At 37.8% G+C, this 27,923-nt stretch overlaps 2 protein-coding genes across 9 annotated transcripts in view; one reads left to right on the forward strand and one right to left on the reverse strand.

Moving 5' to 3' along the window:
• Positions 1–27,923, forward strand: part of SLCO1A2 (solute carrier organic anion transporter family member 1A2) — a 133,558-nt gene that overhangs the window by 7,003 nt on the left and 98,632 nt on the right. Inside the window, exon 1 of one of the 8 annotated variants that reach the window (XM_088837288.1) lies at positions 26,823–27,173. The exons of the other annotated variants lie outside the window; for them this stretch is intronic. The gene's annotated coding sequence lies outside the window, so the exon portion shown is untranslated. Of the gene's footprint in view, positions 1–26,822; positions 27,174–27,923 lie in introns of those variants that run through there. 8 annotated transcript variants of the gene reach the window in all.
• On the reverse strand, positions 13,129–27,597 carry IAPP (islet amyloid polypeptide). The gene is given in 4 exon segments (XM_088837044.1): positions 13,129–13,175; positions 13,178–13,317; positions 18,440–18,573; positions 27,523–27,597. Coding segments are annotated over 4 exon segments (396 nt in total).

Genomic DNA, 27,923 nt, shown 5'->3' on the forward strand with positions numbered 1-27,923 from the left:
CGTGCTGTGATTCATGGGGTCGCAAAGAGTCGGACACGACTGAGCGACTGAACTGAACTGAATATTTGTTAAATGTGGTCGAGACAGGTGTAATTATATTCTGAGCCTTTTCCACAAATCATCTATCTTTATATCTCTGCCAAGAAGACACACACACACACACACACATATATATACACATGCATGTATATGTATTTTCATATATAAATGAGGCAATTGAGGCTAAAAGAAGTTAAGAAATATATATAATGTTTTGAAAAGGAACTAGGATTTTAACAAAGGTCAGTCAGCCTGATTTTAAAAACCCTGCCCTTCCCACTAGACCGGTAGCCTTACCATAGTAGTTTTCAGCGTCTTGTTGATATTTTACTCTTCAAAAGCACAACTGGGAATTTTTTAAATGCTTAATTGTACTTTTAAATTTGTAACATTTGAGCACATTTAGACAATCTGTCCTGGTACAGACAGTTATTAATCTTAAACTCAAATTGAAATAAAGCTCCAGAAACTTTCAAATAAAACTCGAGCTGTCCTGGAACTCAAAGGGTTTGGTTCTGTTTCATAGCCTCTTTTATTTTCCAGTGTCCTTTCTGCAGGAGGGATTCTGGAAGCGGAGAATTCCTAAGGATGAAATACTGTCTGAGGAGGTCTGAAGAAGGTTCAGAGAAACAAACAATTTCCATTGTCTTGTTCTTTTCTCTTGTCCTGCTAGCCTTTCCTACCTTGTTGGCCCCAGCTAACATTTAGGATTTTCATAATCAGAGTACAACTGGTGCTTTCAATATTGTTCAGGCATAGCTGTTTTCAGGGAAATGGTTGCAAATGTATGTAGGTCCCAAAGCCTGAACACAGATATTTTAAGTGGTAATCAAGGCTCCTTTATGCCTTTTTCCTCCTTGCTCCTTCTTTTCCTTTTCCTTATAGCTCTCCTCGTTTCTTCCCTAACCATTTTTTTGTGTCTGCAGGAGCGCATTCCATTCTTCTAGGCCTTTGCTCTCAGCTCCTGTTATGTGACTTCAATTAGGGTATAAGTAATAGTGATGAAGATTTCCCTGTCAAGAGGGATTTGTCTTTTAATAAGAGACTCTTGAACTAAAAAGTTTTTAAAATGCAAAAGAATGAATTTCAAGTTGCAGGAAGTTTGGGAGGTTAATTTGAGACACGAGTTCTTCTTGAGACCTGCTTCTTATTCAAATAATTCATATTTCAAAAGTGGAGGTATGTGTTCAATAAAAAAACTGAATTATCACAAGCCAGAATCTACTTTTTTTGGCTTCTCTGATTGCTCAGATGGTAAAGAATCTTCCAGGAGACCCAGGCTTGACCCCTGGGTGGGGAAGATCCCCTGGAGATGGGAATGGCAACCCACTCCAGTATTCTTGCCTGGAGAATTCCATGGACAGAGGAGCCTGGTGGGCTACAGTCCATGGGGTCACAAAGAGTTGTACACGACTGAGAGATTAACACACACACAGAATCTACTATTATCACAGTTGTAATTGGAACCACAGCTTCCTAGTCTTCATGTAAGCTGACACTATTCTATCATTTCACTTATGTAGGCCTCATATTCACACATTTACAGGATAATCAGGGCATTATACCCTTGAAAATGAAGAAGAGATTTTTTTTTTAATGTAAAAATCTCCAATTTTAATTAAGACAGTTACAGGAATTCCCTGATGGTCCAATTGTTAGGACTCTGTGCTTTCTCTGCATTGGGCCTGGGTTAGATCCCTGGTTGGGGAAATATGATCCCACAAGACTCTAATCATGGCCAAAACATAAAGATACTGCTTTAAAAAAAAGGGTCATGATAGTTTTTTAAATTGAAGTGTGATTGATTTACAATATTGCTTTAGTTTTAGGTGTATGGAAAATATATGTTTTGGTAGTTTTTAAAAATAATTTTCCATTATAGGTCATTATAAGATGCTGAATACAGTTCCCTGTACTATACAGTAAATTCTTAAGAAATTTGTTGCTTAAGAAAGATTTTTAAAAATCTGTCTACAATTTTTTGGATAAAATTAGTTTTCCTTCTTATAATAACTATCCATGATTTCAATTTTAAAAGTATTGAATTCATCAATATATGATTTGTTATGTAGGAGGTAACATTGCCAGTGGCTGAAATTCTATTCCTTTTAGACATTTCAGAATTTGCTCTCACTCTTCTACTTACTAGTCAGATAATCTCTCCCAGATGTGTTGTTTCTGCATTGTCTGAGATTTCCTTTATAGGATTTGTGTGACACGTCTTACTGATCATTACTGTTGTTCTAAATAACAAGGAATTTTCCCACAGGGAAGAAAGAGGGGCTATTTTCAGAACCTGCATCTCGTGTAGTCCTGTCAAAGTTTTTGTAATTCTAGATGCGATGGTGTGGGACAAATGCCTTTGCATCATTGGTTATTGGAGCAGGAAAGGTATCCAGTGATACAAATCCTGTTTAGGATTTGGACAGATTATTGTCATTATCCTGGTTCTCTTTTTGTTTCTTTGAACATTTCCCCACGCTGTTTTGTGCTCACTTTTGTTACCCACCTTTATGCTCCCCCCATTTCTCTCTCTCTTTAAATCCTCTGGTCTGGTTTGCTATTCATAACCAAAGTGCCCATGTACTATTATATCATTTTTTGTTGGTGTAGAGTTATCACGGCCAGAATAGTTACCACTGACTGAACATGAGAGACACGCCCATACCTCATGTATTTCTTTCCTAATCTTTAATATAACCCTACAATTATTATTCTTATCTTACAAAGAGACTATAAGATGTCATACTCTATCAGCTTCATCATTGTGTGATATCAGAACTTTACATTGAAGTTCACTCATTCATTTTCTTGTGCTTTATTCGTTGAATATATTGATTCAGCCAAAATTGATTGAGTGCCTATTATGTGCAAAGTTGGGATTGAAATATTGTGGGGATTACAAAGGTAACTCACACATCCTTGTCCTAGATTACAGGCTAGATGAGAAAATAATGCCTGTGCATACATAACCAAAAATGCAGGGTAAATCTGTAAACTTCTTCAATATATTCTCTAAACTCTAGCCACTAAAAGAGTATCAAATACCAATGCAAGCTTAATAGACATGAGTTGAATGGCTGTTTCAATCAACTGGTATTGGAAGAGTAATACAGATAAAAGTCTATGTAGCTTAAGAGGAGAGGTTCCTTGGAGATTGTGACATTTTATTAAAACCTGGGTGTAAATTCCAACAGGGTGAGGGGAGGATACTGCAAGGTGAGCAAACTGTGTGGGCCGAGGTGTGGAGGTGAGCGAGTGAGGGGTGTGAAATGTAGTCTGAAGTTCCATGGGAAGGACCTTCATGGACTGGCTACTGGAAGTGGGCTTATTCACTTGGGAGAATTTTCATTGAGCCATAAAAGAAAATTTTCTTAAATGTATACAGAACAAAGAAATGAAAGTCTCAATAGAAAAGGCAATATGTTAGGAGCTTGGGATTTACATATACACACCACTACATGTAAAATTGGTAACCGACAAGAACATACTATATAGCACAGGGAGCTATACTCAATATTTTGTAAAAAAACAATCTGAAAAAGAACACACATATATACATATATTTATGTATAACTGAATCACTTTGCTTTATACCTGAAATGAACATGACATTGTACACCAACTGTTGTAGTTTTAGTTGCTTATTCATGTCTGATTCTTTTTTTTTATTGGAGGCTAATTATTTTACAATATTATATTGGTTGGTTTTGCCATACATTGACATGAATCCGCCCCGGGTGTACATGAGTTTCCCCCTCCCGAACCCCCCTCCCACCTCTCTCCTCCCCTTATCCCCCCTCTGGGTCATCCCCGCATATTAGCCCCGAGCATCCTGTAACATGCATCGACCCTGAACTGGCGATTCGTTTCACATATGATAATATACATGTTTCAATGCCATTCTCCCAAACCATGCCACCCTCACCCTCTCCCACAGAGTCCCAAAGACTGTTTTATACATCTCATGTCTGATTCTTTTGCAGCCCCATGGACTATGGCCTGCCAGGCTCTTCTGTCCATGGAATTCTCCAGGCAAGAATACTGGAGTGGGTTGCCATTTCCTTTTCCAGGGGATCTTCCTGACCCAGGGATCGAACCTGTGTTTCCAGCACTGGCAGGTGGATTCTTTACCACTGAGCCACCAGGGAAGCCCACAACTCTACTTTGATTAAAAAAAGAAGATCAGTATGAGAATCTCAAGTGAATTTGGGAAGGGGAATAAAGATAAGCCTCGAGCAATCTTTCAGCATTGAAAAATTTTGATAAGTGTATTAGATTTTTCAGAATTTCAGTTGAAACCTTATAAAATAAAATAAAGCAAGAAAAAATGTGATACTGGGTAAAGATTGTTACCTTCAACAGCAAACAAGTTCTTTATATCCTGAACACAGTTTTTGCCACATTATTCTTTTGTCTGACTTGTTTCTCCAGTTCTAAGACAAACTGATTTGGCAGGGTTGTACACAAAATAAGCTACAGTAGAAGTAAGAAAAAAAGATTTCTGTTTGGACATGATATGGCAAAATTGCCCTGGCTTCGGAGTCTGATAAACCTTGGTCCCAGTCTTAGAATGACTGTTATTAACTGTGTGATCTTGGACAAATCAGCTCATTTTCTTTTATAGCTGTTATCCTTTATTTTGACAAACATGGCTTGTTATGAGGAGGCAAAGAAATCCTTGTCATTCTTACCTATTCTTATTCTTGTCTATTCAGAATGAAATTTTTATATCAGCTTGTTTTTTATTCCTTGGTTTATATCAGTTAATAGTGTAACAATACCTGCTTGATGGCGTTTTATGAGGATTAACAATAGAATATATATGAAGTGTATGTAGATGGTACTTATAAAACAGTGACTTATTTTTCCTCCTAATTCTGTCCTGATTTCTCATTTTCCTCAAAGTGTTGTGAAAGGAAGATGAGAGATTTTTACAAATCCCTGTGACTGGGGAAAGTGTTATAGCATAGTGACTAAGAGTACACTATCACCCCCCAAAATTAGAAAGTAAATTCCATGAGGATGGAGGATTTTGTCAGTCTGATTTATGGAGGCATCCCCATAAGTTTAAATAAATAAATAAAAGAGTGTCTGGCACATAAGAGGTACTAAGCAAACACATGGAATAATGAATAATTGGGTTAATATCTTGGCTCTGCCATTGACTTGGTTTATATTTGGTATAAACTGAGGCAGAAGAAGGTGAAATGATTTACCCAAGGTCAGAAAGCCTCAGTTTCTTCATCTGTAAGATAGTGATAATAATAGTATTTTTATCGAACTATCATTGGCATATAACATTAAATTGGTTTCAGGTTTTCACAATGTAATGATTTGATTTGTGTATATATTGATAAAGATGACCACCATCAGTCTAGTTGACACCCATCACCAAACATGGTTACACATTATTTTTTTGTGGTGAGAACTTTTAAAGTCTACGCTCTTATCAACTTTCAAATGTGCAATATATATTATTTAGTCACTGTGCAGTTCATTACATCATCGCAGCTTATTTTATAATTGGAAGTCACTTCACAGGGTTTTATGAGGAGTAAATGCACATGAATTTGAATGAGTTTAAAATAGCATCTGGCGCATAGTGAGACTACCATAAATGAAGCTCTAAATGGGAAGGCACTGTGACTCAGAAATTAATGGGTACCATTGGAATCCTGCCAAGTACAAGCTGAAATAGAAAAATAGAAAGGGGAATTCTAAGGTAGGGTAAAATCCCTATTATTAAAAGAATATTTTAACTGCTCCCTCAAACACCTTCCTGAACTCTGAAGTGGACCGGTACCACCCTCTTCCAAAGTGTGATCCAATGCCATGTGCTGTGGCAAGGTGGCCCTTGTGGGAAACACATCATGGGAAGAAAGAGGGACCTTCCTCTACAAGGGGAAAGGGGGAACCAGCATTTATTGTAAGGCAAATTTGCAGACAAAGTCTTAGCTATTCTCATCACTGACACAATCTCATTTCTTCCTCACTGCCAATCACTTTGGTGGCTCAGATGGTAAAGAATCCACCTGCAATGTGGGAGACCTGGGTTCGATCCCTGGGTTGGGAAGATCCCCTTGGGGGGGCATGGCAACCTACTCCAATATTCTTGCCTGGAGAATCCCCATGAACAGAGGAGCCTGGTGGGCTACAATCCATGGGGTAGCAAAGAGTTGGACATGACTGAGCGACTAAAGTAGCAGCAGCAGTCAATCTCCGAATTATTATTCTGTTCATGTCACACAAGAGGAGACAGTAGTCCAGAGTAACTTGATCGTAGTCACCCAAGTCTGTGTGACTCCAGGCTAAATACACATTTAGGATACACCATTATTGACTGTCGCTTTGTTCTCCCAAGCCACTTTGCTGTAGAACAAACACAAATCTCTCATCTTCCAAAGCATGGTAACTAACAGCAAAATGTTTTTTCCCTCCTCTGAGAAATATTTTCTACCCCATCCCAGGAGAAATATATCTTTCCTAAGACATATGAAAGACTTGGGTCAATAATGATACATCAAAACTCATATCTCTGATTCATACTGTTTTTTTTTTTTTTTTCAACTTCATAAGCATTTCTACATTGTAATTATGAAGAAATGAAAGTGAAAGTGTTAGTCGCTGAGTCGTGTCTGACTCTTTGAGATCACATGGACTGTAGCCTGCCAGGTTCCTCTGTCCATGGAATTCTCCAGGCAAGAATACTGGAGTGGGTAACCATTCTCTCCTCCAGGGGCTCTTCCCAACAAAGGGATCGAACCGGGATCTCCTGCATTGCAGGCGGATTCTTTACCTTCTGAGCCATTAGGAAAGCTGCATGAAGAAATAGGTTTGAAATGATCAGGAGTGCTATTGACACCTCTTATACAATAAAGAAGAGGTGAAGAATTTCACTGCAAATTTTGAAGAAGCTACCATTATTTACTTCATCCCAGCAAAGTTGTATTTCAAGCCATTAGAAGATGCCCAGAAGTAGAACAGACCTTGAACGCACAATGAAATTTTCCACTGAATCTTGTTACTCAGTGATTTCTTTAGCAGAAAAAAGTCACTGTACAATAAAGGATTTCTCCCTAAGGATAAAAAGAAGACTATTAATATTAGTTGCTATGTGAATAACTGTCACAGCATAATTTAATTTTCTAAGAAATTATTGAGTGTTGTCCTAATTCCAGATAATGTAAAGTGTGACAATCTTTGTAACTTTAAGGATACTAATTGCAAGCCAAATGATGAAGCTATTTTAACTTATTCAAAAGTTGTTTCACAGAAAAACATTTGGCTGTCAATATGTAAACTCTAAGCTTCTGTTTGGCTTCTAAATTGATAAATATAATTATCATGGCTGCTTAATCCATTTCTCTCTTGTTTGACCAGAACTCTTAAGTTTAATTATTAAGGCATGTTTGAGTATAACAAATGAATTTCAGGTGTGTTCTGTATCTTTATTTATCCTGTTGAAAATTTCGCAGAACTATGACTCACTGTGTTTTTTGATATCTCATTGCGCTCATTGCGCTCTATTAATAGATGTTTCAAAGCAGAAACTTTCTCAAAAAGTATAGATTAAATAGCAGCATGTAGATGACTGACCAATGTATATCACTGTCTTCACAAAAGGATCAAAAATTAATTTTCAAAGTTTTGTCAATAGGCAAAGTTTTGAATTTTGTTTATATGATTTGCTCATGAATTAAACTTGGCCACCTCATGCGACGAGTTGACTCACTGGAAAAGAGTCTGATGCTAGGAGGGATTGGGGGTGGGAGGAGAGGGGGACGACAGAGAATGAGATGGCCGGATGGCATCACTGACCCGATGGACATGAGTTTGAGTGAACTCCGGGAGTTGGTGATGGACAGGGAGGCCTGGCGTGCTGTGGTTCATGGGGTCGCAAAGATTCGGATATGACTGAGTGACTGAACTGAACTGAACTATAAATCAATCAAGGGGAAGGAATGTATGCTAGCATACATTATTTTTCCAATGCAAGAGCAGTGTTCTTCCAATAAAGTGAGAGATATGACCATTTTCTCATATCTCAATCCCCCAGAAAAATCCTTTGTTTATGGAATTTACTTAATTCTACTTATTATGAAAATTTAGAATCTTTATTTTGATAATTATGCTATAGAATTCAAATATTGTATAGTACAATATTTAGTTTATTTGGAGATGGTATTCATTTCATAAATGGTTTAGTATTTCAAATCAAGAAAACCTGTTAATGAAGATACATTTCACAGCAATTTTTCAATTACTTTTAGTTACATGGTAAAATACCACTGGAATATAATTTTGTGTTCTTCCATAATATTTATGATATGTTTAGAAAGCACAGTTGCTTGATTTGTTGTCAACCAAAAGATGTTGGTGGTAAATATAAAGTTATTTTCAGAAGATGGGTTGTTTAGCTGTATGCCAGCACAATATCAAGAACAGAATATGGGAAGTGCTCAAGTAGTCTAAATTTCTCCAGATTATGTAGATAGGCTTAACTTTTTGATTGTGAAGTAATTTGTGGAATGGAAAATGACTAAGTTCCAGTCTCTTGTCCTTAGGAACCTAGCAGTATTGAAGAATACTGTGTCATTCACACAAATAATACAGCAATAATATAATTATAATACAGTATTTTATGAAAATAAAATAGTAATAATATAATACTCTAATATCAAACTTCTTTTGAATATTCACAGTGTGAGGAGAGCTCAGTGAGTGGGGAAATCATATTCAATAGGGCAATGATGAAAGATTCTTGACCTTGTCATTGAAGGACTTCAAAAAGCTGCACTGTGGGATAGTTGTTCAATTTGGAGGGAATGGAGGAATGAGCCAGAGCCTGGGAAATAAGAGGAAATGTGATGATATCAGTTAAAGAGAAACAACGAAAACAACCAGAGAATTTGGTACAGCGTAGGAATAGGAAATGAAATGATGAGGGGAGAAGCTGGAAAAGAGGATAGGGGTTATTTTGTGAAAGGACTGAAATGTCAGGCAAAAGGAATTGATGTATTTTTGTAGATAATAACAAGGCTTTGAACATTTTTGTATAGAAAGATTGATGTAATAAGAAATGTGCATTTGGAACTTGTTCTGTATCAGTGTATAGAATAGCAGTAAATACTGGAGGTTGGAGAACTATTTTAGCAGCCTATTGCAGGAATCCTGGCTTGCAGAAAAGAGGACTGGAGCTATATTACTGGCACTGGGAGAAGAAAGGAAGAACATATTTTAGTAACAGGAAGGTACTTTAGAGTACCTGTGTCTTGATGACTAATTTGAATGTGTGGGACAAGGGATTAGAGCACTTGGTGATAATTTTAAGATTCAAGGCTGAATTATAGTGGAAGAATGGTTCTGCTACCATTAGATATCATGGAGTCAGGAGAGAAGTATTAACAGGGTAGTTAGGTATCATTTTGGTTACTGTGTGTGTGTGTGTGTTTTGGTAGGCTGTAGATAATGTCACAGAAGTTTATTTCTTGGTCACACTCCATGTCCAAACAGATGAGAGGGAATCTTTTTCTCCATGAAGCCATTCAGAGTCCCAGCTAGAGGGACACCTCACCGGGAACTGCAGTAGCAAAGGAAAGAGAAAGACTGAAAAATTTCCCATAGATTTTTTAACATATTGTGTCAGCCTAGATGTGACACACATCATTTCTGCTAATATTTCATTGACCAGAATGAGCCTCATGGCACCACCCGAACATGAGGGGGCTGAGAACTATATACCCTTGTATGCTCAGAAAAAAGAGGATATTGGTGAACACTAACAGTATCTATTACACATGCAGTGAGTGTAAGCAAGATGGATTTTTCCATCACTGTGGTTTTTATGCGTGTAAAAGGGAGGAAAATGGGTAGAAAAAGAATATGTTCTCCTACTTTATATGAAAAGCTTTCCCTGCACTCAGCCAAAGGAGGTTTAGACTCACAGGCATTTCTACTCTTAACCAAAAAGCATTCTTTCATTTCAGCATAATATTACCAGGTAATGATACTCAAGATTGACTGGTTTGACCAAACCAGTCAGTCCTAAAGGAAATCAACCTTGAATATTCACTGGAAGGACTGCTGCTAAAGCTAAAGGTCCAATACTTTGACTACCTGATGCAAAGAACTGACTCATTGGAAAAGAAAGACCCCGATGCTGGGAAATATTGAGGGTAGGAGGAGAAGGGCAGAGGGCAGAGGATGAGATGGTTTGATTCAGTGGACATGAATTTCAGCAAACTTCAGGAGATAGTGGAGGACAGAGGAGCCTAGTGTGCTATAGTCCGTGGGGTCTCTAAGAGTTGGACATGACTTAGTGACTGAACAACACTGATATTCAGGCTTCAGAGGAGTAAAAGGCTTATTGCAGAAGGTTCTCTCACAATGCTCAAGAGAATTTCTGGAAGTTTTAGAAAATAAATTCTTTTTTTCTGGGTCAGTGTTGCAACAGGGAACATTGGATCATTTGTATTTCTAAATCTTCAATAGAATTTAATTTGTAGCATGTACGTAAGTATTTGGAAGGCTACTCAATAGCACCTGTGATTTCATGCAGCACAGGCACAATAAGAAGAGTTGGAATAAGCTTAGTTGCCAATACTTACTGTTGATATCACCAGTTACATCAATAAAGAAAAACGAATTATTTTCAAGGGGTAATTATGAGAGGCCACGGGAAGTATTTGTTATGTTCCATGGCATAAGGCATTTCCAACCTTTATATATTTATATTTCTATTGGTCTCTGAGTACCAGTGAAGGAAAGAATGCTGAATGTGTTCAAATGTTTCACTTTGTTAATAAATATAATGAGTAAACTTTACAATAACATCAACTATTCATATTTATTGTATCAATGTAATAAACTCTTTCCTTCTCAAAAGTCTCCTGGTTGGAGTAAGTGACATAGTAACCCTGCAGCTGCTGCTGCTGCTAAGTCGCTTCAGTTGTGTCTGACTCTGTGCGACCCCATAGATGGGAGCCCACCAGGCTCCCCCGTCCCTGGGATTCTCCAGGCAAGAACACCGGAGTGGGTTGCCATTTCCTCCTCCAATGCATGAAAGTGAAAAGTGAAAGTGAAGTTGCTCAGTTGTGTCTGACTCTTAGCGACCCCATGGACTGCAGCCCACCAGGTTCTTCCATCCATGGGATTTTCCAGGCAAGAGTACTGGAGTGGGGTGCCATTGCCTTCTCCAGATAGTAACCATAATTCTATCCTATTCCTTAGCACCAGAAGTCTTTGGGTTCAGTTCAGTTCAGTTGCTCAGTCGTGTCTGACTCTGCGACCCCATGAATCACAGCACGCCAGGCCTCCCTGTCCATCACCAACTCCCGGAATTCACTCAAACTCATGTCCATCGAGTCGGAGATGCCATCCAGCCATCGCATTCTCTGTCGTCCCCTTCTCCTCCCGCCCCCAATCCTTCCCAGCATCAGAGTGTTTTCCAGTGAGTCAACTCATCGCATGAGGTGGCCAAAGTATTGGAGTTTCAGCTTTAGCATCAGTCCTTCCAATGAACACCCAGGATTGATCTCCTTTAGAAAGGACTGGTTGGATACTATACGTTAATTCTTCTTGTCTTATACCTAGGAATTGTGTACTGCTATATACAATGTCCTTGAATACTATATGAGCTCATTAAAATTTAATTTACTCTTGAAAGATAGATTGAAAATGAAAGTGAAGTCATATCTGACTCTTTGCAACCCCATGGTCTGTAGCCCATCAGGCTTGATTGGGGAGTTGATATAGATGTGAGATGCAATGCTGTTGTTTAATGTAGGCTATTATGGGAAAATTTTTAACTGAGAAGTCTATAGTCTTTTAAATGAAGACAGAATTAATAGAAACACATATTGATTTTGCAGTACTCTGTATAAAAATGTGACTAAGATTTGCTGAAAGCCATTTAAACAGAATAAAGGGCATATACATTTAATATAAGCTCACTGATAATAGCAGACAATAAAACTCTCAGGGACACTGTTTCTTTTTATTTTTTGTCTTATTTATTTATTTTTAAACTTTTAATTTTGTTTTGGGGTATAGCCAATTAGCAATGTTAAGACAGTTTCAGGTGAACAGCGAAGGGACTCAGCCACGCATACATATGTATCCGTTCTCCTCCAAACTCCACTCCTATCCAGGCTACCACATAATATTGAGCAGAGTTCCATGTACTATACAGTAGGTCCTTGTTAGTTATCCATTTTAAATAGAGCAGTGTGTACAGAGACATTTCTTTTTTTAATTCTGAAGTAACCTCTTAGTACCAGCAAGTACAACAAAAAACAGAATTAAAAAAAGAGTATTTTGACTGAGTCAGGAGAAGTCTTTATTTTGTAAGTAAACTCTTCATACCAGCAAATGCAACAAAAAACAGAATCAAAAACAAAATATTTTGACTGAGTCAGGAGCAGGCTTTTATTTTTTTAAACCGCATTTTATGTCATTTCAGAAATCTAATGCAAAAAAGGATTGCTTAACAAGGATATTTACAATTGCTAATTTTCTAATGTTTATAATCATAACTTTATTTTTAGCTGTCTACAATTTATCAAGTTTCCAACAACCATTTTTTCAAACTCAGGCAGGTCATAAAGATTCAGGCAAAAGAAACAACTTTTAAAAAGTATTTTAAAAATAAACAATACAGCAAGAACATTTCATTTTTAAAGACACTGCCTTTTTATTATGGGATCTTAATCAGTATTAATTTAAGCAGTTCTTAACATGGCATTTTATATGCGTTAGCAACAAACATGGGATGCAGAGATTCATATATTCATTCTAGTAATGGAAGAGGTTGGGGGCGGGAGGAGAAGGGGACGACTGAGAGTGAGATGGCTGGATGGCGTCACCGACTCTGTGGACATGAGTTTGAGTGAACTCCGGGATTTGGTGATGGACAGGGAGGCCTGGCGTGCTGTGATTCATGGGGTCGCGGAGAGTCGGACACGACTGAGCGACTGAACTGAACTGAACTGAACTGAATGGAAGAGGTACTGTTAAATAACAAAGGAAATCAGTGGAGTAGTTACATAATACATTAAAGCAATAAGAGCTGTAGAGGAGCACTGACCTCTAAATGGGTAAGTAACTCAATGGTTCTCTCTTTAAGATCTCAACTTTTTTCTCCTGCCGTATGTATTGGATCCCATCTTCGTAGGTGAGAAAATGGCGCCAAGTTTGTTGCCGGACGGAGCTAAAACATTTACCAGGCGTTGAGTCGCACAAGTGGCAGTGCCGCATTTCCGCTTTTCCATCTGATGACTGGTGACATTGAACAAATATGAAAGGTTAGAAACTTAGAGTCAGGATTGGATACAACTATCTCTGTGACAGCAACTGTCTCATGTTGATGAAAATGAAAGGAAACGTCTTCACATCAGTAACTCAGGGTTTTGGTTTGCAAAATACTTGGATGATTTGATCGAGTTTCTGGACACCTTGAAGATGCAGTTTAGAAATCATATAGCAAATCCTCTGTTATAGTTAATGTTGAATTTCCCAGTGTAATCTTTTTTTTTTTTTTGGCAATTCAGAATATATTCCATATAATGATAATAAAAATTTTTGTCTTATATTCTTTTAAATATTGATTAATCTATTTCCCTCATAGCTCAGTTGGTAAAGAATCTGCCTGCAACGCAGGAGACCTGGGTTTGATCCCTGGGTTGGGAAGATCCCCCGAGGAAGGAAAGGGCAATCCACTCCAGTATTCTTGCCTGGAGAATCCCATGGACAGAGGAGCCTGGCAGGCTACAGTCCATGAGGTCTCAAGAGTTGGACACGACTTAGTGACTAAACCATCACCAGTAATCTATTTTCCAAATTTTTAAAAAAAGTCTTGAGTTGCAAATTATGTATGCAATCTGGAATATGTGGATTTATATATATATATATTTATATATATATTCATTTCTCATACCTTTCAAACAAGAATTAAGCAGTGTTAGTTAATTTTTGTTAAATTTCCTGATTTCACTGAACTGACAGTGTTGAGAAATGTCAGGTATTATTTCAAGGGAATAAAATTTATCACCTTTTCCAGCACTCTAACTATTGTAGTGTGGGAATTCTATTACTATTAGCATAAATACATGAAGATTACTATGTCCCTGCTATGTACTATGCTCCTATATTTTCAACAATTTTAATGATAGGTTAAAAGTTAAAACCAAAAGGCTTTTTGTGTCAATGGTATTAATATTCATCATGTTCCTTCAGCCACCTGGAAAATTGCATAATAATATGGATAAGTCATAAATGATAACTGTAAATAATTCATTTGAATCTTAACTTCTTAGTATTTACAGAATTTATTTACATCGATCCTATATTTTTTTTACCATCTTTTGTTTTAGTGTACTGGAAATAGACACAATGATTGATTTTTTGCTGATTATTAGGAGTTCTATGGAAATTTCAGCTCCTGTAAAAAGCAAAATCTTGGTTAAACTTTGATTAAGTGTAAAGTGGGAAAGAGATACTGGTAGGAGACTAAAAACTCAATGTCCAGAAGCCAGTGTATATACATAATTTGAAGCAATATGCAATGGCTTTTATCTCAATGGCTTTTTTCTTATTTTGTATGGGAAGTACTTCATTGTCTGTATCTTTGTATAGAGAAAGCCTAAGAGTAAATATTTTAAAAACTCATGTGAAACTTTATGGTTTATACTCTCAGATATTCTCCACAGAAAATTTTTCTTATAGAATTACATGAACTGAGTATCTGTTGAGCATGAGTTTATGCTGACAAACCAATTACTCAGGCAAAGGAAACACACCTAGAAGCTTAATTTGTGTATGTTAGTCGTTCAGTAGTGTCCTACTCTTTGCAACCCCATGGGTTGTAGCCCACTAGGTTCCTCTGTCCACGGAATCTCCAGGCAAGAATACTGGAGTGTGTTGCCATTCCCTTCTCCAGGGGATATTCCTGACCCAGGGATTGAACCAGGTCTCTTACATTTCAGGAGGATTCTTTATTGACTGAACCATGAGGGAAGCCCACAGAAGGCTAATTACCTGGCTTATATATCAGCCTTATTCATTTTATCTGTTTAACTCTTTCTTTTTCATGTGTGGTAAGCATGGCCAATGTGCGTTTTCAAAGAATAGTGTAAATGCTCCTATAAAGATTGAACCAGCAATTCATACACTGAACATTCAATTCTAAAAGGTGATAAACTTTTCCTGAAAAACAGTAGTAATCAGAATTTGACCCAAACACTTCAAACTAATAAATTGAAAGTAATAAAAGAAATATGGGTCAAACTGAGAAGGTTCAAGGGGATTTCTTTTCCAGGATATATTTGGTGAATGCCTTGAAAAGAATGTGAAATACTCTTTGTGCTCAGTGATAATTGGTGAATGTTTGATAATTGGTCTCAAGGTCTGTAATAGGATTTAAAATTATTCTAACTAAAATATTCTCTAATTTGAGTTAGCTAGGAGGGTCATGATTCTACTTTAAAGAAATACGAAGAACTTTTATGCTTTTTGGTTTCATGCTTATGAAACTGCTTTCCCAAACAGGAATTTTTATATAAATATGATAGTCAGGATATACCCTAAATTATCATTAAGATGGAGAAAGTTGACTGAGTTGGTCAGTGAAAGGCCTGACACCCCAACTTTTATGTATTTTCCCTCATTCACTACCAGGCAGACATGGCCTACCAGCCCACCCACAAACACTAGTTTAAAGCTATGACCATTCACACACATGGAAATTCTTGGCTTTTAGAGAATTTATTATAGGATATTGAATATAGATCCCTGTGCTATACAGTAGGGCTTTGTTGTTTATCTATTTTATATATAGTAGTGTGTATCTCAGAGAAGGCAATGGCAAGCCACTCCAGTACTCTTGTCTAGAAAATCCCATGGATGGAGGAGCCTGGTAGGCTGCAGTCCGTGGGGTCGCTAAGGATCTGACACGACTGAGCGACTTCACTTTCACTTTTCACTTTCACACATTGGAGAAGGAAATGGCAATCCACTCCAGTGTTCATGCCTGGAGAATCCCAGGGACAGGGGAGCCTGGTGGGCTTCCGTCTATGGGGTCACACAGAGTCGGACACGACTGAAGTGACTTAGCAGCAGCAGCAGCAGCAGCAGCAGCAGCAGCAGTGTGTGTCTGCTAATCTCAAACCAGTTTATCCCTCACTCACAATATAAGATTGTTTTCTATGTCTGAATCTGTTTCTGTTTCATAAATAAGTTTAATATCCTGTAATAAACTATAATGGAAAAGAACACAAAAAAGAAAAGAATATATAGAGAGAATACATACACACGTATGTATATAACTGAATCACTTTGCTATACATGAAAAACTAGCACAACATTGTACATCAACTATACTTCAATAAGAAGAGAATATAAACAGTGATAATTATAGGCCAAATTGTAACTCTTAAATTGTCTCTCTTTAAAAGCATCTCAGTTTCAGGGGCTTTTGAAACAGTTTTTAAGTGGGTCCCTTATCCCAGCTCTTAAGAGTTGTCTGTGGAGGTGTGTGAGTTTCTAAAAGGGAGCGTTTAGTGACTCTAGCTTGAAACTCATGTAATTATACTTTTGGTTGCTCTCTTACTATCTGCCAGGCAGATGTCACTGAACCTTATTTACTACTGAGTCTTAAAAAGTTGGTGGGCAAGTGTGGGACCCCTCTGCCTCACTCATGAGTGTCAAGTAACATAACCATGTTTTGGTATGGTTTGTCAAGTCTGTTACTTCTTAATCCCATCCCATGCAGGTATAAAAGTTGAAAAAGATCTCGGATGAGATGACTGATTTTTGTGAAAAAACAATATTGAAGAATAAATCTTCATCAGCTTTATTTTTTAAAAGTGTTCAAAGTTTGAGATATTTTCTCCTTAGGATTTCTCAGCTTTTTATGAGCTTTATAGAATATTATATGGTTGAATGGCTCAGGATGTTAAATTCTTCCTCTCTCCTCAAAAAACTGACCAAATATACTGATTCCAGGAAATTCAATTTCCTGAAAAGTAATTGATGAATGTTTTATAAATATTTCTAATAATTCAAAAAGATTGTGAGACCAGCATGAAAATATAATCATTAATAAATAACATTATGTGTTATTCTATTTCTCAGTGAAATTCATCTCATAATAAATGAATTTCTTAAAAACACACTGGGTAAAGATAGCAGATTAATATATCTAATGAAAGAAAAGATCAAGATATAGACAGAAATACTACATAATATCACTAATTTTTCTGTCATTGTTCAAATGTTCTGCTAGTTTACCAGAAACTTCATGGCAGGTTTAAAGTTGTTCTTATCCAGGAGAAAACCAGTTGAACATTACAGTCAGTTCTGAGAAAAATGTCCTGTAAACTAGGTAAGCCTTGAAATGAAAGGAAAAAAAAAATCTATGTGTACTATCTATTACATACAGGTGCTTTAGAAACCTTTATGTATCACCAAAGGACCTCCACCTCAACAAAAAACACCCAGAAGGAAAATGGACAAAATGCCGATAATTCTATGAGAAGAGTTCTAATGTGACTTAAAGCAAAGATTTTTCATGAGTAAACTTATTTTCCTTGGTCTCCAAGAGAGTATAAATTCAGTTTTATAAAACCATTTGGAGTCAAAACCAATTTTGACACAAGCAAATATTCATATTATTTATGACATATACATGAATTTGGACTTAAGACTTTTTAATTAATTTATTTTTTATTGAAGGATAATTGCTTTATAGAATTTTGCTGTTTTCTGTCAAACTTCAACATGAATCAGCCTAGAGGGGTGGAATGGGGAGGGAGACGGGGGAGTTTCAAAAGGGAGGGGATATATGTATACCTATGGACTTAAGACTCTTTTAATAAATGGATAATAACAGTTTTAAAGGCTTTCCACTTGAAATTTGTAAATACAGCAAACATTTCCACCCTTCACAGTTTTTAAAATTCCTTAAAATTACCATTCAAATAAAATGACACCTTTCAAAATAAGCTTTTCTAAAAAAAATCCTGATGTACATGCTACTTATTGAAAACATTTTCAAGAAATATTAATTTATATTTACAGCATCTTGGAAATACTCTCATGAAGAATAATATTTTATTTATAATTCTGTTTCATTAACAGAGCAGTTAGCAATATAGAAAGAATCCCTTAAGGACTAATGGCTTTTAAACTGGATCTTCTAAATTTAACTTCTTAGCAGATTTAATTTGCCACTTGATTATTTCCTACTTAGATTTCCAGAAAGAGATGTGAAAGTTCAGGATATTGCCAGAGTTGAGAAAAATGTCTATATAAGCACACAGCAAAATTCCATCTCATATAAATATATACTTTGAGTTTCTCCTAGTTTGCTTGAGAATTGGATTCATATAGTAGAACTTACTACCTTTTGGGTTTTCTTGATTCATGTTCTGGTTCTGCTCCTTTAAGTTCCAATAGCATATTTCTTGATAAAGCTGAAACTATCCATTCCTGTCTGTCAGAAATTTCATCAGAGAGATTTATCAGATTGACTTTATTCTTTAGAGAACATAGAGTTTAAGACACAGTGGAAGAGCTTAATGTACTATTCTTAAATATGACAAAGAAATCTAGTGGCACAAGGGCCATTAATTACATAGCAGTATTTGATTATAATTTTTTCATACTTTCAAAAGAAACAAGGATTTTCAAGTTACTAACCTTTCAGTGGGTTTACCACCACCTTCCAGATGGTTTAGCACAACAAAGAACGCAAAGAGAACCACTGGCAGCTTCAAAATGCCCACTGCTTCTCAAATTTTCTGAAAAGAATAATTCAGCTCTAAAATCAAGAAATCTATTGTGGCTTTGTTTAATGACATATTAAACTAGAGCCTACTTTAAAAAATCTTTTAAAAACATAATTTCCAAGGATCATAATTTTATTGATATGGTTCAGACTGTTCATGTAATTTTCAAATATTTTCAAAATTTTCCTTTACCCAGTTTCCTTCTAAAAACAATTTAGAAAATTGATATCATTCTACATTATCTCTTTAATCTTCCTTTGAAATAAGCCATACATTTAATCCCAAATTTGTTCTAATGCTAAATAAATAATAGTATGTTAGACACAGAAAATTCCTTACCTTTTAATGTCTCAGTGTCAGCAATATCAGAAAATGCTTTTGTTAGCAAGGAAACTTCACAAAAAACTCCAAGCTTGCATCCACTGGAGCATTTACCCCCCAACCTGCTAGCCAGTAGTCCAGCTCATATATACCCTTCACACCTTTTCTAGCTCTGACATCAGACAGTTCAGAGAGACTCCGTCATTAATTTCCATCCCTACAGAGAGAAAGAGCCTTATAGATAGGAATAGCAGGTGGGTCATTATTATACTAACACATCAGTGAATGTTAACCTAGCAGATACAAAGTATCTTGGTGGAGTTAATGGTATGTCACATATAGCAGAAGTTTGAATTTGCCATCTTTTTAAAATACCAGAGTGAATTTTCAAGGATTAAAGACAAGTTTCTAGTAGTGTGTGTGGCATGTTCAGTCGTGTCTGACTCTGCCACCCCATGGACTGTAGCCCACCAGGCTTCTCTTCCATGCAATTGTCCAGGCAAGAATACTGGAATGGGTTGCCATTTCCTCCTCCAGGGGGCCTTCCAGACCTAGGGATTGAACCCCCATCTCTTTCTGTCTTCCACATTGGCAAGCAGATACTTTACCATTGTGCCGTTTGGGAAGCCCAAAATCATTGTGTACACTTTGTAAAATACATTAGTTATCTTCTTATGGGAAATCATTAGTCTTCTAGATCATGTGATTTTTACATTCCCTTTCAGAATTAAAAAAAAAATACTGAAATTTCACATTCATTGGTAACTAGAACAAGGATTGGAAAATAATTTCTTTCCTCCTAAGATCTTCATAAACACCCTCAAACTATGTTACTCACTTTTAAAGAAATATATGAAATCAGAGAACTTAAAATTTATTTGGAGAACTTCCATCTTTTCTAGATTATACAGACATGCCCATTTTCACTGAGAGTAAGAAGTGAAAATTTTAGCTGTTATATATGTTCTTAAGTTGTCATAACTTAGAATATTAACTTAAATATGTCTTAGAAATACAGAAAACAGAAAAAATTTGGAGAAAATAAGATCTTTTAAAATAATTTTAATATTTCTACGTAATAATGAAAAAAGTGAGTGAAAAAACTGCTTGACTAGTATTGTGAAGTTATCTGTCTCTATTTAAATGTTGACAAATGAATTTGTATATTGGAAATGACTGCTTTTATGCTTTAAACCCTCCTGCCTGGAGAATCCCAGGGACGGGGGAGCCTGGTTGGCTCCCGTCTATGGGGTCGCACAGAGTCGGACACGACTGAAGCGACTTAGCAGCAGCAGCAGCAGCAGCTTCATTATAAATGGCTTTCAATTCTCTTCTGTGTCTTTTTTTCTATATACCTTGCCTTTATACCTCAATATACTATTGAATATTCATGAAATTAAGCCCTTGGGTTATTTGAATTCAAGTAGATACTTCAATGTCCCTGGCTTCATTCTTTGCAAATAAACATATTTGTTGATATTTTTAATCACCTCTTTTTACCAGTTCCTTACTAGAAACTTTGAGAGATTCTCAAATGGTACAGTGGTAGAGTCTGCGTGCCAATGCAGGAGACTCAGGAGACGTGGGTTTGATCCCTGTGTCAAGAAGATCCACTGGAGCAGGAAATGGCAACCCACCCCAGTATTGGAAAATTCCACGGACACGGACTGTGGGCTGCAATCGGTGGGGTCACAAAGAGTTGGATGCAACTGAGCATACATGTATGCACATACAATGATTTAGAAATAATACAGAGGCCCAGGGGTGTCAAAAAATATGTCTGATGTCTCACATTGAGTTTGTGTTGAATCCTGGACCAGATCTTTGGTTTTCTAATTCACAGTCTAGTGTTCATTTAAACCAAAATGCTTGCTTTTAACCTACATAGTTATTTGTTTTCCTAACTTTTTTTTACCTCTGAGATGATAAATGTGCCAAACATACACTCAAAAATTGATTCTCTCTCCCCCTGGGAAATTAATGTTATAAGGAAAATGTTCTACCTAGGAAAGGAACAGGAGCCTGATAAGGACTACCAGATACCAGGCACAGTTATTTAACTGATATGAGAGACCCACTTCATCTGCTCACCTCTAAGGTGGATATCATTTGCCCTGATTGATAAATGATGAAACTGAGATTCAGAGAATATAAATTACTTAAGGTTGCACAACTACTCAAGGGCAAAATGAAATTCAAATTCCCATCTGTCTGTCCCATGATATTTACTGCTTTGTGAAAAAAGCATGTCTACTCCTATAGACTGAATTACCACTTGCTTCTTGTAAATTTTTCATTTTATTATAATTCTTTGAATGAAAGGTCAATGTTGACACCAATTTCAAACAGTTTCGGGTCTTACAGGTTTCCTGTACCAATGAAAGTCATGATAGTTGTGGTGTTTTAGATCATTTTGCTGAGGCAACTTCTTTACCAGATCATAAAAACAAACACCACTATCACGCATTTTTATAATCCCTCTGACCTTGCCAGTCAAAATGTGAATAAGGCACTGGCAGCTTTGACATCACCCAAGAGCTTGTCAGGAACACCAAATCTCAAGCCAGATCCCAGATCTACTGAATCAGAACATGAGTTGAAAGACAGATCTCTTCTGTGACTATCTGCAAGCTTTTGAGAAAAACTGTCCTACCGTACATTCCACTTATTTGTTGATTCAGTCAAGATTGATCAAGGGCCTGTTCTGTGAAAGGGAATGTTCTAGCAAAGTGAAGGTCCTGGTCTCATGCAGCTTAGAGCCTGGAGAGGAAACAAAGACAAGCAAGTGAATAAGTATATATGCAATTACAAACGATAAGTACTCTGGAGAGAATGGATATGGTGGTGAGAGAAAGAAAAATGGCGGCATTTAAGTTGAATCCTAAACCATGAGACAGAACCAACAAGAGTGCTGGGGAAAAGTTCAAGGCCAGAGAAGAAGCATGTGCAAATCCAAGGGAAGAATGAGCAAGGGGTGGAACGATGATGCTGAAGACATAGTGGGAGCTTGAAGATGCAGGGCTCAGAGGCTGAGTTTAAGACTTGGATTTATTCAGAGAGCAATCTGATGCTACTGAAGGGGTCCAAGCAGGGTTGTGACTTGCTTTGTTCTTCATCTTTGATACATCAGCCTGACTGCTGTGTATGGAATGGCTCAGAGGGTGGCAAGAGTGAAAACAGAACATCTGTTGGGAGACGAGGCAGTATTCCAGATGAGAGATGATGAAGGGTTAGTCTTAAGAAGAGTTAGAGAAATAAACAAATACAAATCACATTCACAGTCATGCATGATGTGGAGAGGATCAGGTATGGGGAACAAGTGAGGGAAAATTGATCACAAAGATGAGTGCCAGGTGAGGATAATATGAATGCATGGGCTTTGTATAACATTTTTAAAAAGTAAAAGATTTTTAAAATGTTTATAAAAATAATTTCTGTTTTGACCAAATTTGTGTGTGCTCACAATTTAAAAAACTTTGACAATCATATAGTTTTAATTTTCAAGATGTCTTGCTTACTGATTATCTTTCTGATTATAAAAATTTTAAAAGGAATAAAACACTGAAAGATATGAATTAGCGATAAATAAAACAAAAGATACAAAATTGTTCTTATATACAATATTTGCTTATGAAAATAGGACACAAGTTTCTGTGTTAGAGTACTAGGTTATGACTTCCTTTTCTCTGAACATTTTTTATGTTGTTATATAGTTTTGAAACTATCTTGTTAACAGGTTGCCACACATAGGGTAAAGATGGTTGTTATTTAGTCGTTCAATCGTGTCCAACTCTTTGCAACCCCAGGTTGCAAATAGCTTGCCAGGTTCCTCTGTCCATGGAATTTCCCAGGCAAGAATACTGAAGTAGTTTGCCATTTTCTTCTCCAGGAGATCTTCCTGACCCACGTATCGAACCCACATCTCCTACACTTCAGGCAGATTCTGTACCACTTCAGCCACCAAACAGTCTCAGAAATGTGTTTTTTTAAATCTACGCTATATGGTGTCAAATGATACTTATGTTATCCTGCTTGTTGACTAAAAAAGATGCACAATGTGAGAGTTGTGAGTTAAGGTTTATTTGAGGGCAAAATGAGGACTTCAGCCCAGAAAACAGCACCTCAAATACCTCTGAGAAACTGCTCCAAAGATGTAGTGGAGGAAGATCAATATATATGGTTTTGGTGAAGGGGGAGTTCAACAGAATCATGATGAGGAGCTGATGTCACCGTGAAGGGATTTAGTGCTTTTCTAGTTGTAAGGAGTTGCAAGGATTAGTCTTGCTCCTTGGAAGAAAAGCAATGACAAACCTAGACAGCATATTAAAAACAGAGACATTACTTTGCCTACAAAGGTTCGTATACTCAAAGCTATGGTTTTTCCAGTAGTCATGTATAAATGTGAGAGCCGGACAATAAAAAAGGCTGAGCAAGGACGAACTGATGCCCTCGAACTGTGGCGCTAGAGAAGACCCTTGAAAGTTCCTTGGACAGCAAGGAGATCAAACTAGTTAATCCTATGAGAAATTAAACTTGAATATTCATTTGAAGGACTGATACAAAACCTGACGCTCCAATACTTTGGCCACCTGATGCAAAGAGCTGACTCATTGGAAAAGACCTTGATGTTGGGAAATATTGAGGGCAGGAGGAGAAGGGGGCGATGGAGGATGAGATGTTGGATGGCATCACCAGTTCAATAGACATGAGTTTGAGCAAGCTCCGGGAAATGGTGAAGGACAGGGGAGCCTGGCATGCTGCAGTCCATGGGGTTGCAGAGTTGGACACAGCTGAGCAACTAAACAACAAAGGATTGAGTACAGTTCAGTTCATTTGCTCAGTCAAGTCAGACTCTTTGCAACCCCATGGATTGCAGCATGCCAGGTCTCCTTGTCCATCACCAACTCCCAGAGTTTACTCAAATTCATGTCCATTGAGTCCGTGATGCCATCCAACCATCTCATCCTCTCGTCCCCTTCTCCTCCTGCCTTCAATCTTTCCCAACATCAGGGTCTTTTCAAATGAGTCAGCTTTTCGCATCAGGTGGCCAAAGTATTGGAGTTTCAGCTTCAACATCAGTCCTTCCAATGAACACCCAGGACTGATTTCCTTTAGGATGGACTGGTTGGATCTCCTTGCAGTCCAAGGGACTCTCAAGAGTCATCTCCAACACCAGAGTTCAAAAGCATCAATTCTTCAGCGCTCAGCTTTCTTTATAGTCCAACTCTCATATCCATACATGACTACTGGAAAGACCATAGCCTTGATTAGATGGACCTTTGTTGGCAAAGTAACATCTCTGCTTTTTAACATGCTGTCTAAACTTTTCTTCCTGGTCATAACTTTCCTTGCAAGGAGTAAGCATCTTTTAATTTCATGGCTGCAGTCACCATCTGTAGTGATTTTGGAGCCTGAAAAAAATAAAGTCTGCCACTGTTTCCACTGTTCCCCCATCTATTTGCCATGAAGTGATGGGACCGGATGCCATGAGCTTAGTTTTCTAAATGTTAAGCTTTAAGCCAACTTTTTCACTCTCCTCTTTCACTTTCATCAAGTGGCTCTTTAGTTTTTCTTCACTTTCTGCCATAAGGTGGTGTCATCTGCATATATGAGATTATTGATATTTCTCCCGACAGTCTTGATTCCAGCTTGCACTTCATCCAGCCCAGCATTTTGCATGATGAACTCTGCATATAAGTTAAATAAGCAGCGTGACTATGTACAGCCTTGATGTACTCCTTTCCTTATTTGGCCCCAGTCTGTTCCATGTCCAGTTCTAACTGTTGTTTCCTGACCTGCCTATAGATTTCTCAGGAGGCAGGTCAGGTGGTCTGGTATTCCCATCTCTTTCAGAATTTTCCACAGTTTGTTGTGATCCACACAGTCAAAGGCTTTGGCATAGTCAATAAAGCAGAAATAGATATTTTCCTGGGACTCTCTTGCTTTTTTGATGATCCAGAAGATGTTGGCAATTTGATCTCTGGTTCCTGTGCCTTTTCTGAAACCAGCTTGAACATCTGGAAGTTCAGTTCACACACTGTTGAAGACTGGCTTGGAGAATTTTGAGCATTACTTTACTAGTGTGTGAGATGAGTGCGGTTGTGTGGTAGTTTGAGCATTCTTTGTTATTGCCTTTCTTTGGGATTGAAATGAAAACTGACCTTTCCCAGTCATATGACCACTGCTGAGTTTTACAAATTTGCTGACATATTGAGTGCAGCACTTTCACAGCATAATCTTTTAGGATTTGAAATGGCTCAACTGGAATTCCATCACTTCCACTAGCTTTGTTTCTAGTGATGCTTCCTAAGGCCCACTTGACTTCGCATTCCAGGATGTCTGGCTCTAGGTTGGTGATCACACCATTGTGGTTATCTGGGTCATGAAGATCTTTTTTGTATAGTTCTTCTGTGTATTCTTGCCACCTCTTCTTAATATCTTCTGCTTCTGCTAAGTCCATACAATTTCTGTCCTTTATTGAGCCCATCTTTGCATGAAATGTTCCCTTGGTATCTCTAATTTTCTTGAAGAGATCTCTAGTCTTTCCCATTCTGTTGTTTTCCTCTATTTCTTTTCATTGATCAGTGAGGAAGGCTTTCTTATCTCTTGTTGCTATTCTTTGGCACTCTGCATTCAAATGGGTATATCTTTTCTTTTATCTTTAACCTTTTGCTTCTCTTCTTTTCACAGCTATTTGTAAGTCATCCTCAGACAACCATTTTCCTTTTTTGCATTTCTTTTTCTTGGTGATGGTCTTGATCCCTGCCTCCTGTATGATGTCATGAACCCCTGTCCATAGTTCTTCAGGCACTCTATCAGATTTAATTCCTTGAATCTATTTGTCACTTCCACTCTATAATTGTAAAGGCTTTGATTTAGGTCATACCTGAATGGTCTAGTGGTTTTCCCTACTTTCTTCAATTTAAGTCTGAATTTGGCAATAAGGAGTTCATGATCTGATACACATTCAGCTCCCAGTCTTGTTTTTGCTGCCTATATAGAGATTCTCCATCTTTGGCTGCAAAGAATATAATCAATCTGATTTCGGTATTGACCATCTGGTGATGTCCATGTGTAGAGTCTTCTCTTGTGCTGTTGGAAGAGGGTGTTTGTTATGCCCAGTGAGTTCTCTTGGCAAAATCTGTTAGCCTTTGCTTTGCTTCATTCTATACTCCAAGGCCAAATTTGCCTGTTACTCCAGGTGTTTCTTGACTTGCTACTTTTGTATTCCAGTCCCTTATAATGAAAAGGACATCTTTTTTTGGCGTGTTAGTTCTAGAAGGTCTTGTAGGTCTTCATAGAACCATTCAATTTCAGCTTCTTCAGCATTCCTGGTCGGGGCATAGACTTGGACTACTGTGATATTGAATGGTTTGCCTTGGAAAAGAACAGAGATCATTTTGTCATTTTTGAGATTGCATCCAAGTACTGCATTTTACACTCTTTTGTTGACTATTATGGGTACTCTATTTCTTCTAAGGAATTCTTGCCCATAGTAGTGGATATAATGTTTTTCTGAGTTAAATTCACCCATGCCAGTCCATTTTAGTTTGCTGATTCCTAAAATGTCGACATTCACTCTTGCCATCTCCTGTTTGACCACTGCCAATTTGCCTTGATTCATGGACCTAACCTTCCAGGTTCCTATGCAATACTGCTCTTTACAACATTTGACTCTGCTTCTGTCATCAGTCACATCCAAAACTGGGTGTTGTTTTTGCTTTGGCTCCATCTCTTCATTCTTTCTGGAGTTATTTGTCCACTGATCTCCAGTAGCATATTGGGCACCTACTGACCTGGGGAGTTCATCTTTCAGTGTCCTATCTTTTTGCCTTTTCATACATTCAAGGGATTCTCAAGGCAAGAATACTGAAGTGGTTTGCAATCATTCCCTTCTCCAAGAAAGGATTGGGATTATGAAATCAGTTCCCGAAGATGTCTCATTATCTAAAGACCTGTTTCACCAGTTTCCCTGGAGCACAGAGTGCCTCATTCTTCACCCCGGACTCCCTTCAGGGCATGTCAAAGGTCAGTAGTGACAGCAGCACCGATTGACTCTCCTTAGAGGCAGATGGCAAATGCTCTTAGCAAGCGGCTGTTTGTAGTTGACACACTTGACCACGAAGACATAAGTGAGTTATTCTCTAGGCAAAAAGGTACAAATTAGCAAGTTGGGTGATTTTCTGACACACATACACGTTTACCGCTTTGTACTGCAGAATCATTTTGCTGGAGGGGAATCTAGAATTGCTACACATAGTAGTCATTCTTTCTTGACATCCTTTTTGAAGTCCCTAAGTGATAAATGGTGCTCGCTTCGGCAGCACATATACTAAGTGATAAATGACTTTTCCAACATTCTCTTCATGTTTCCTACCAGGGCTGACGTCAGACAGGTTGGAGCTGGACGCAGGTACCGGCCAGGGCATGTCATGTGTTCAGTGGCAGTCATTGTCCCTGAGGGAGGGGCAGGTTCCCTGAGGGACTGATGCTGCATTTCTTAGCTGGTTCTGGGTCTCTGCCTTGGTCAGAGGCAGATCAGGGCCCAAGGGGTTTGAGCCACACTTCTGCCCTGGCTGTCAGCAGAGCTGGTCCTGAACTGGCTCTGCTTCTTCCCTGGGGTGGGCACATGAATCTGCAGTGATGATCCTTGGCTTGTGGGGAGAAGGGTTGGAGCATAAGGGGCTGGCGCTGGAGTTCAGTGCAGGCTGCAGTGCTCACTGGGGTAGTTCTGGCAGGCTGGCCAGAACCCCTGGCAGCTTTCAGTCTGCTGCCTCA

The sequence above is a fragment of the Moschus berezovskii genome, chromosome 6 (genome assembly GCF_049115385.1).
Source record: "Moschus berezovskii isolate FMDL1 chromosome 6, NW_MosBer_1.0, whole genome shotgun sequence".
In the NCBI taxonomy this organism is placed as follows: Eukaryota; Metazoa; Chordata; class Mammalia; order Artiodactyla; family Moschidae; genus Moschus; species Moschus berezovskii.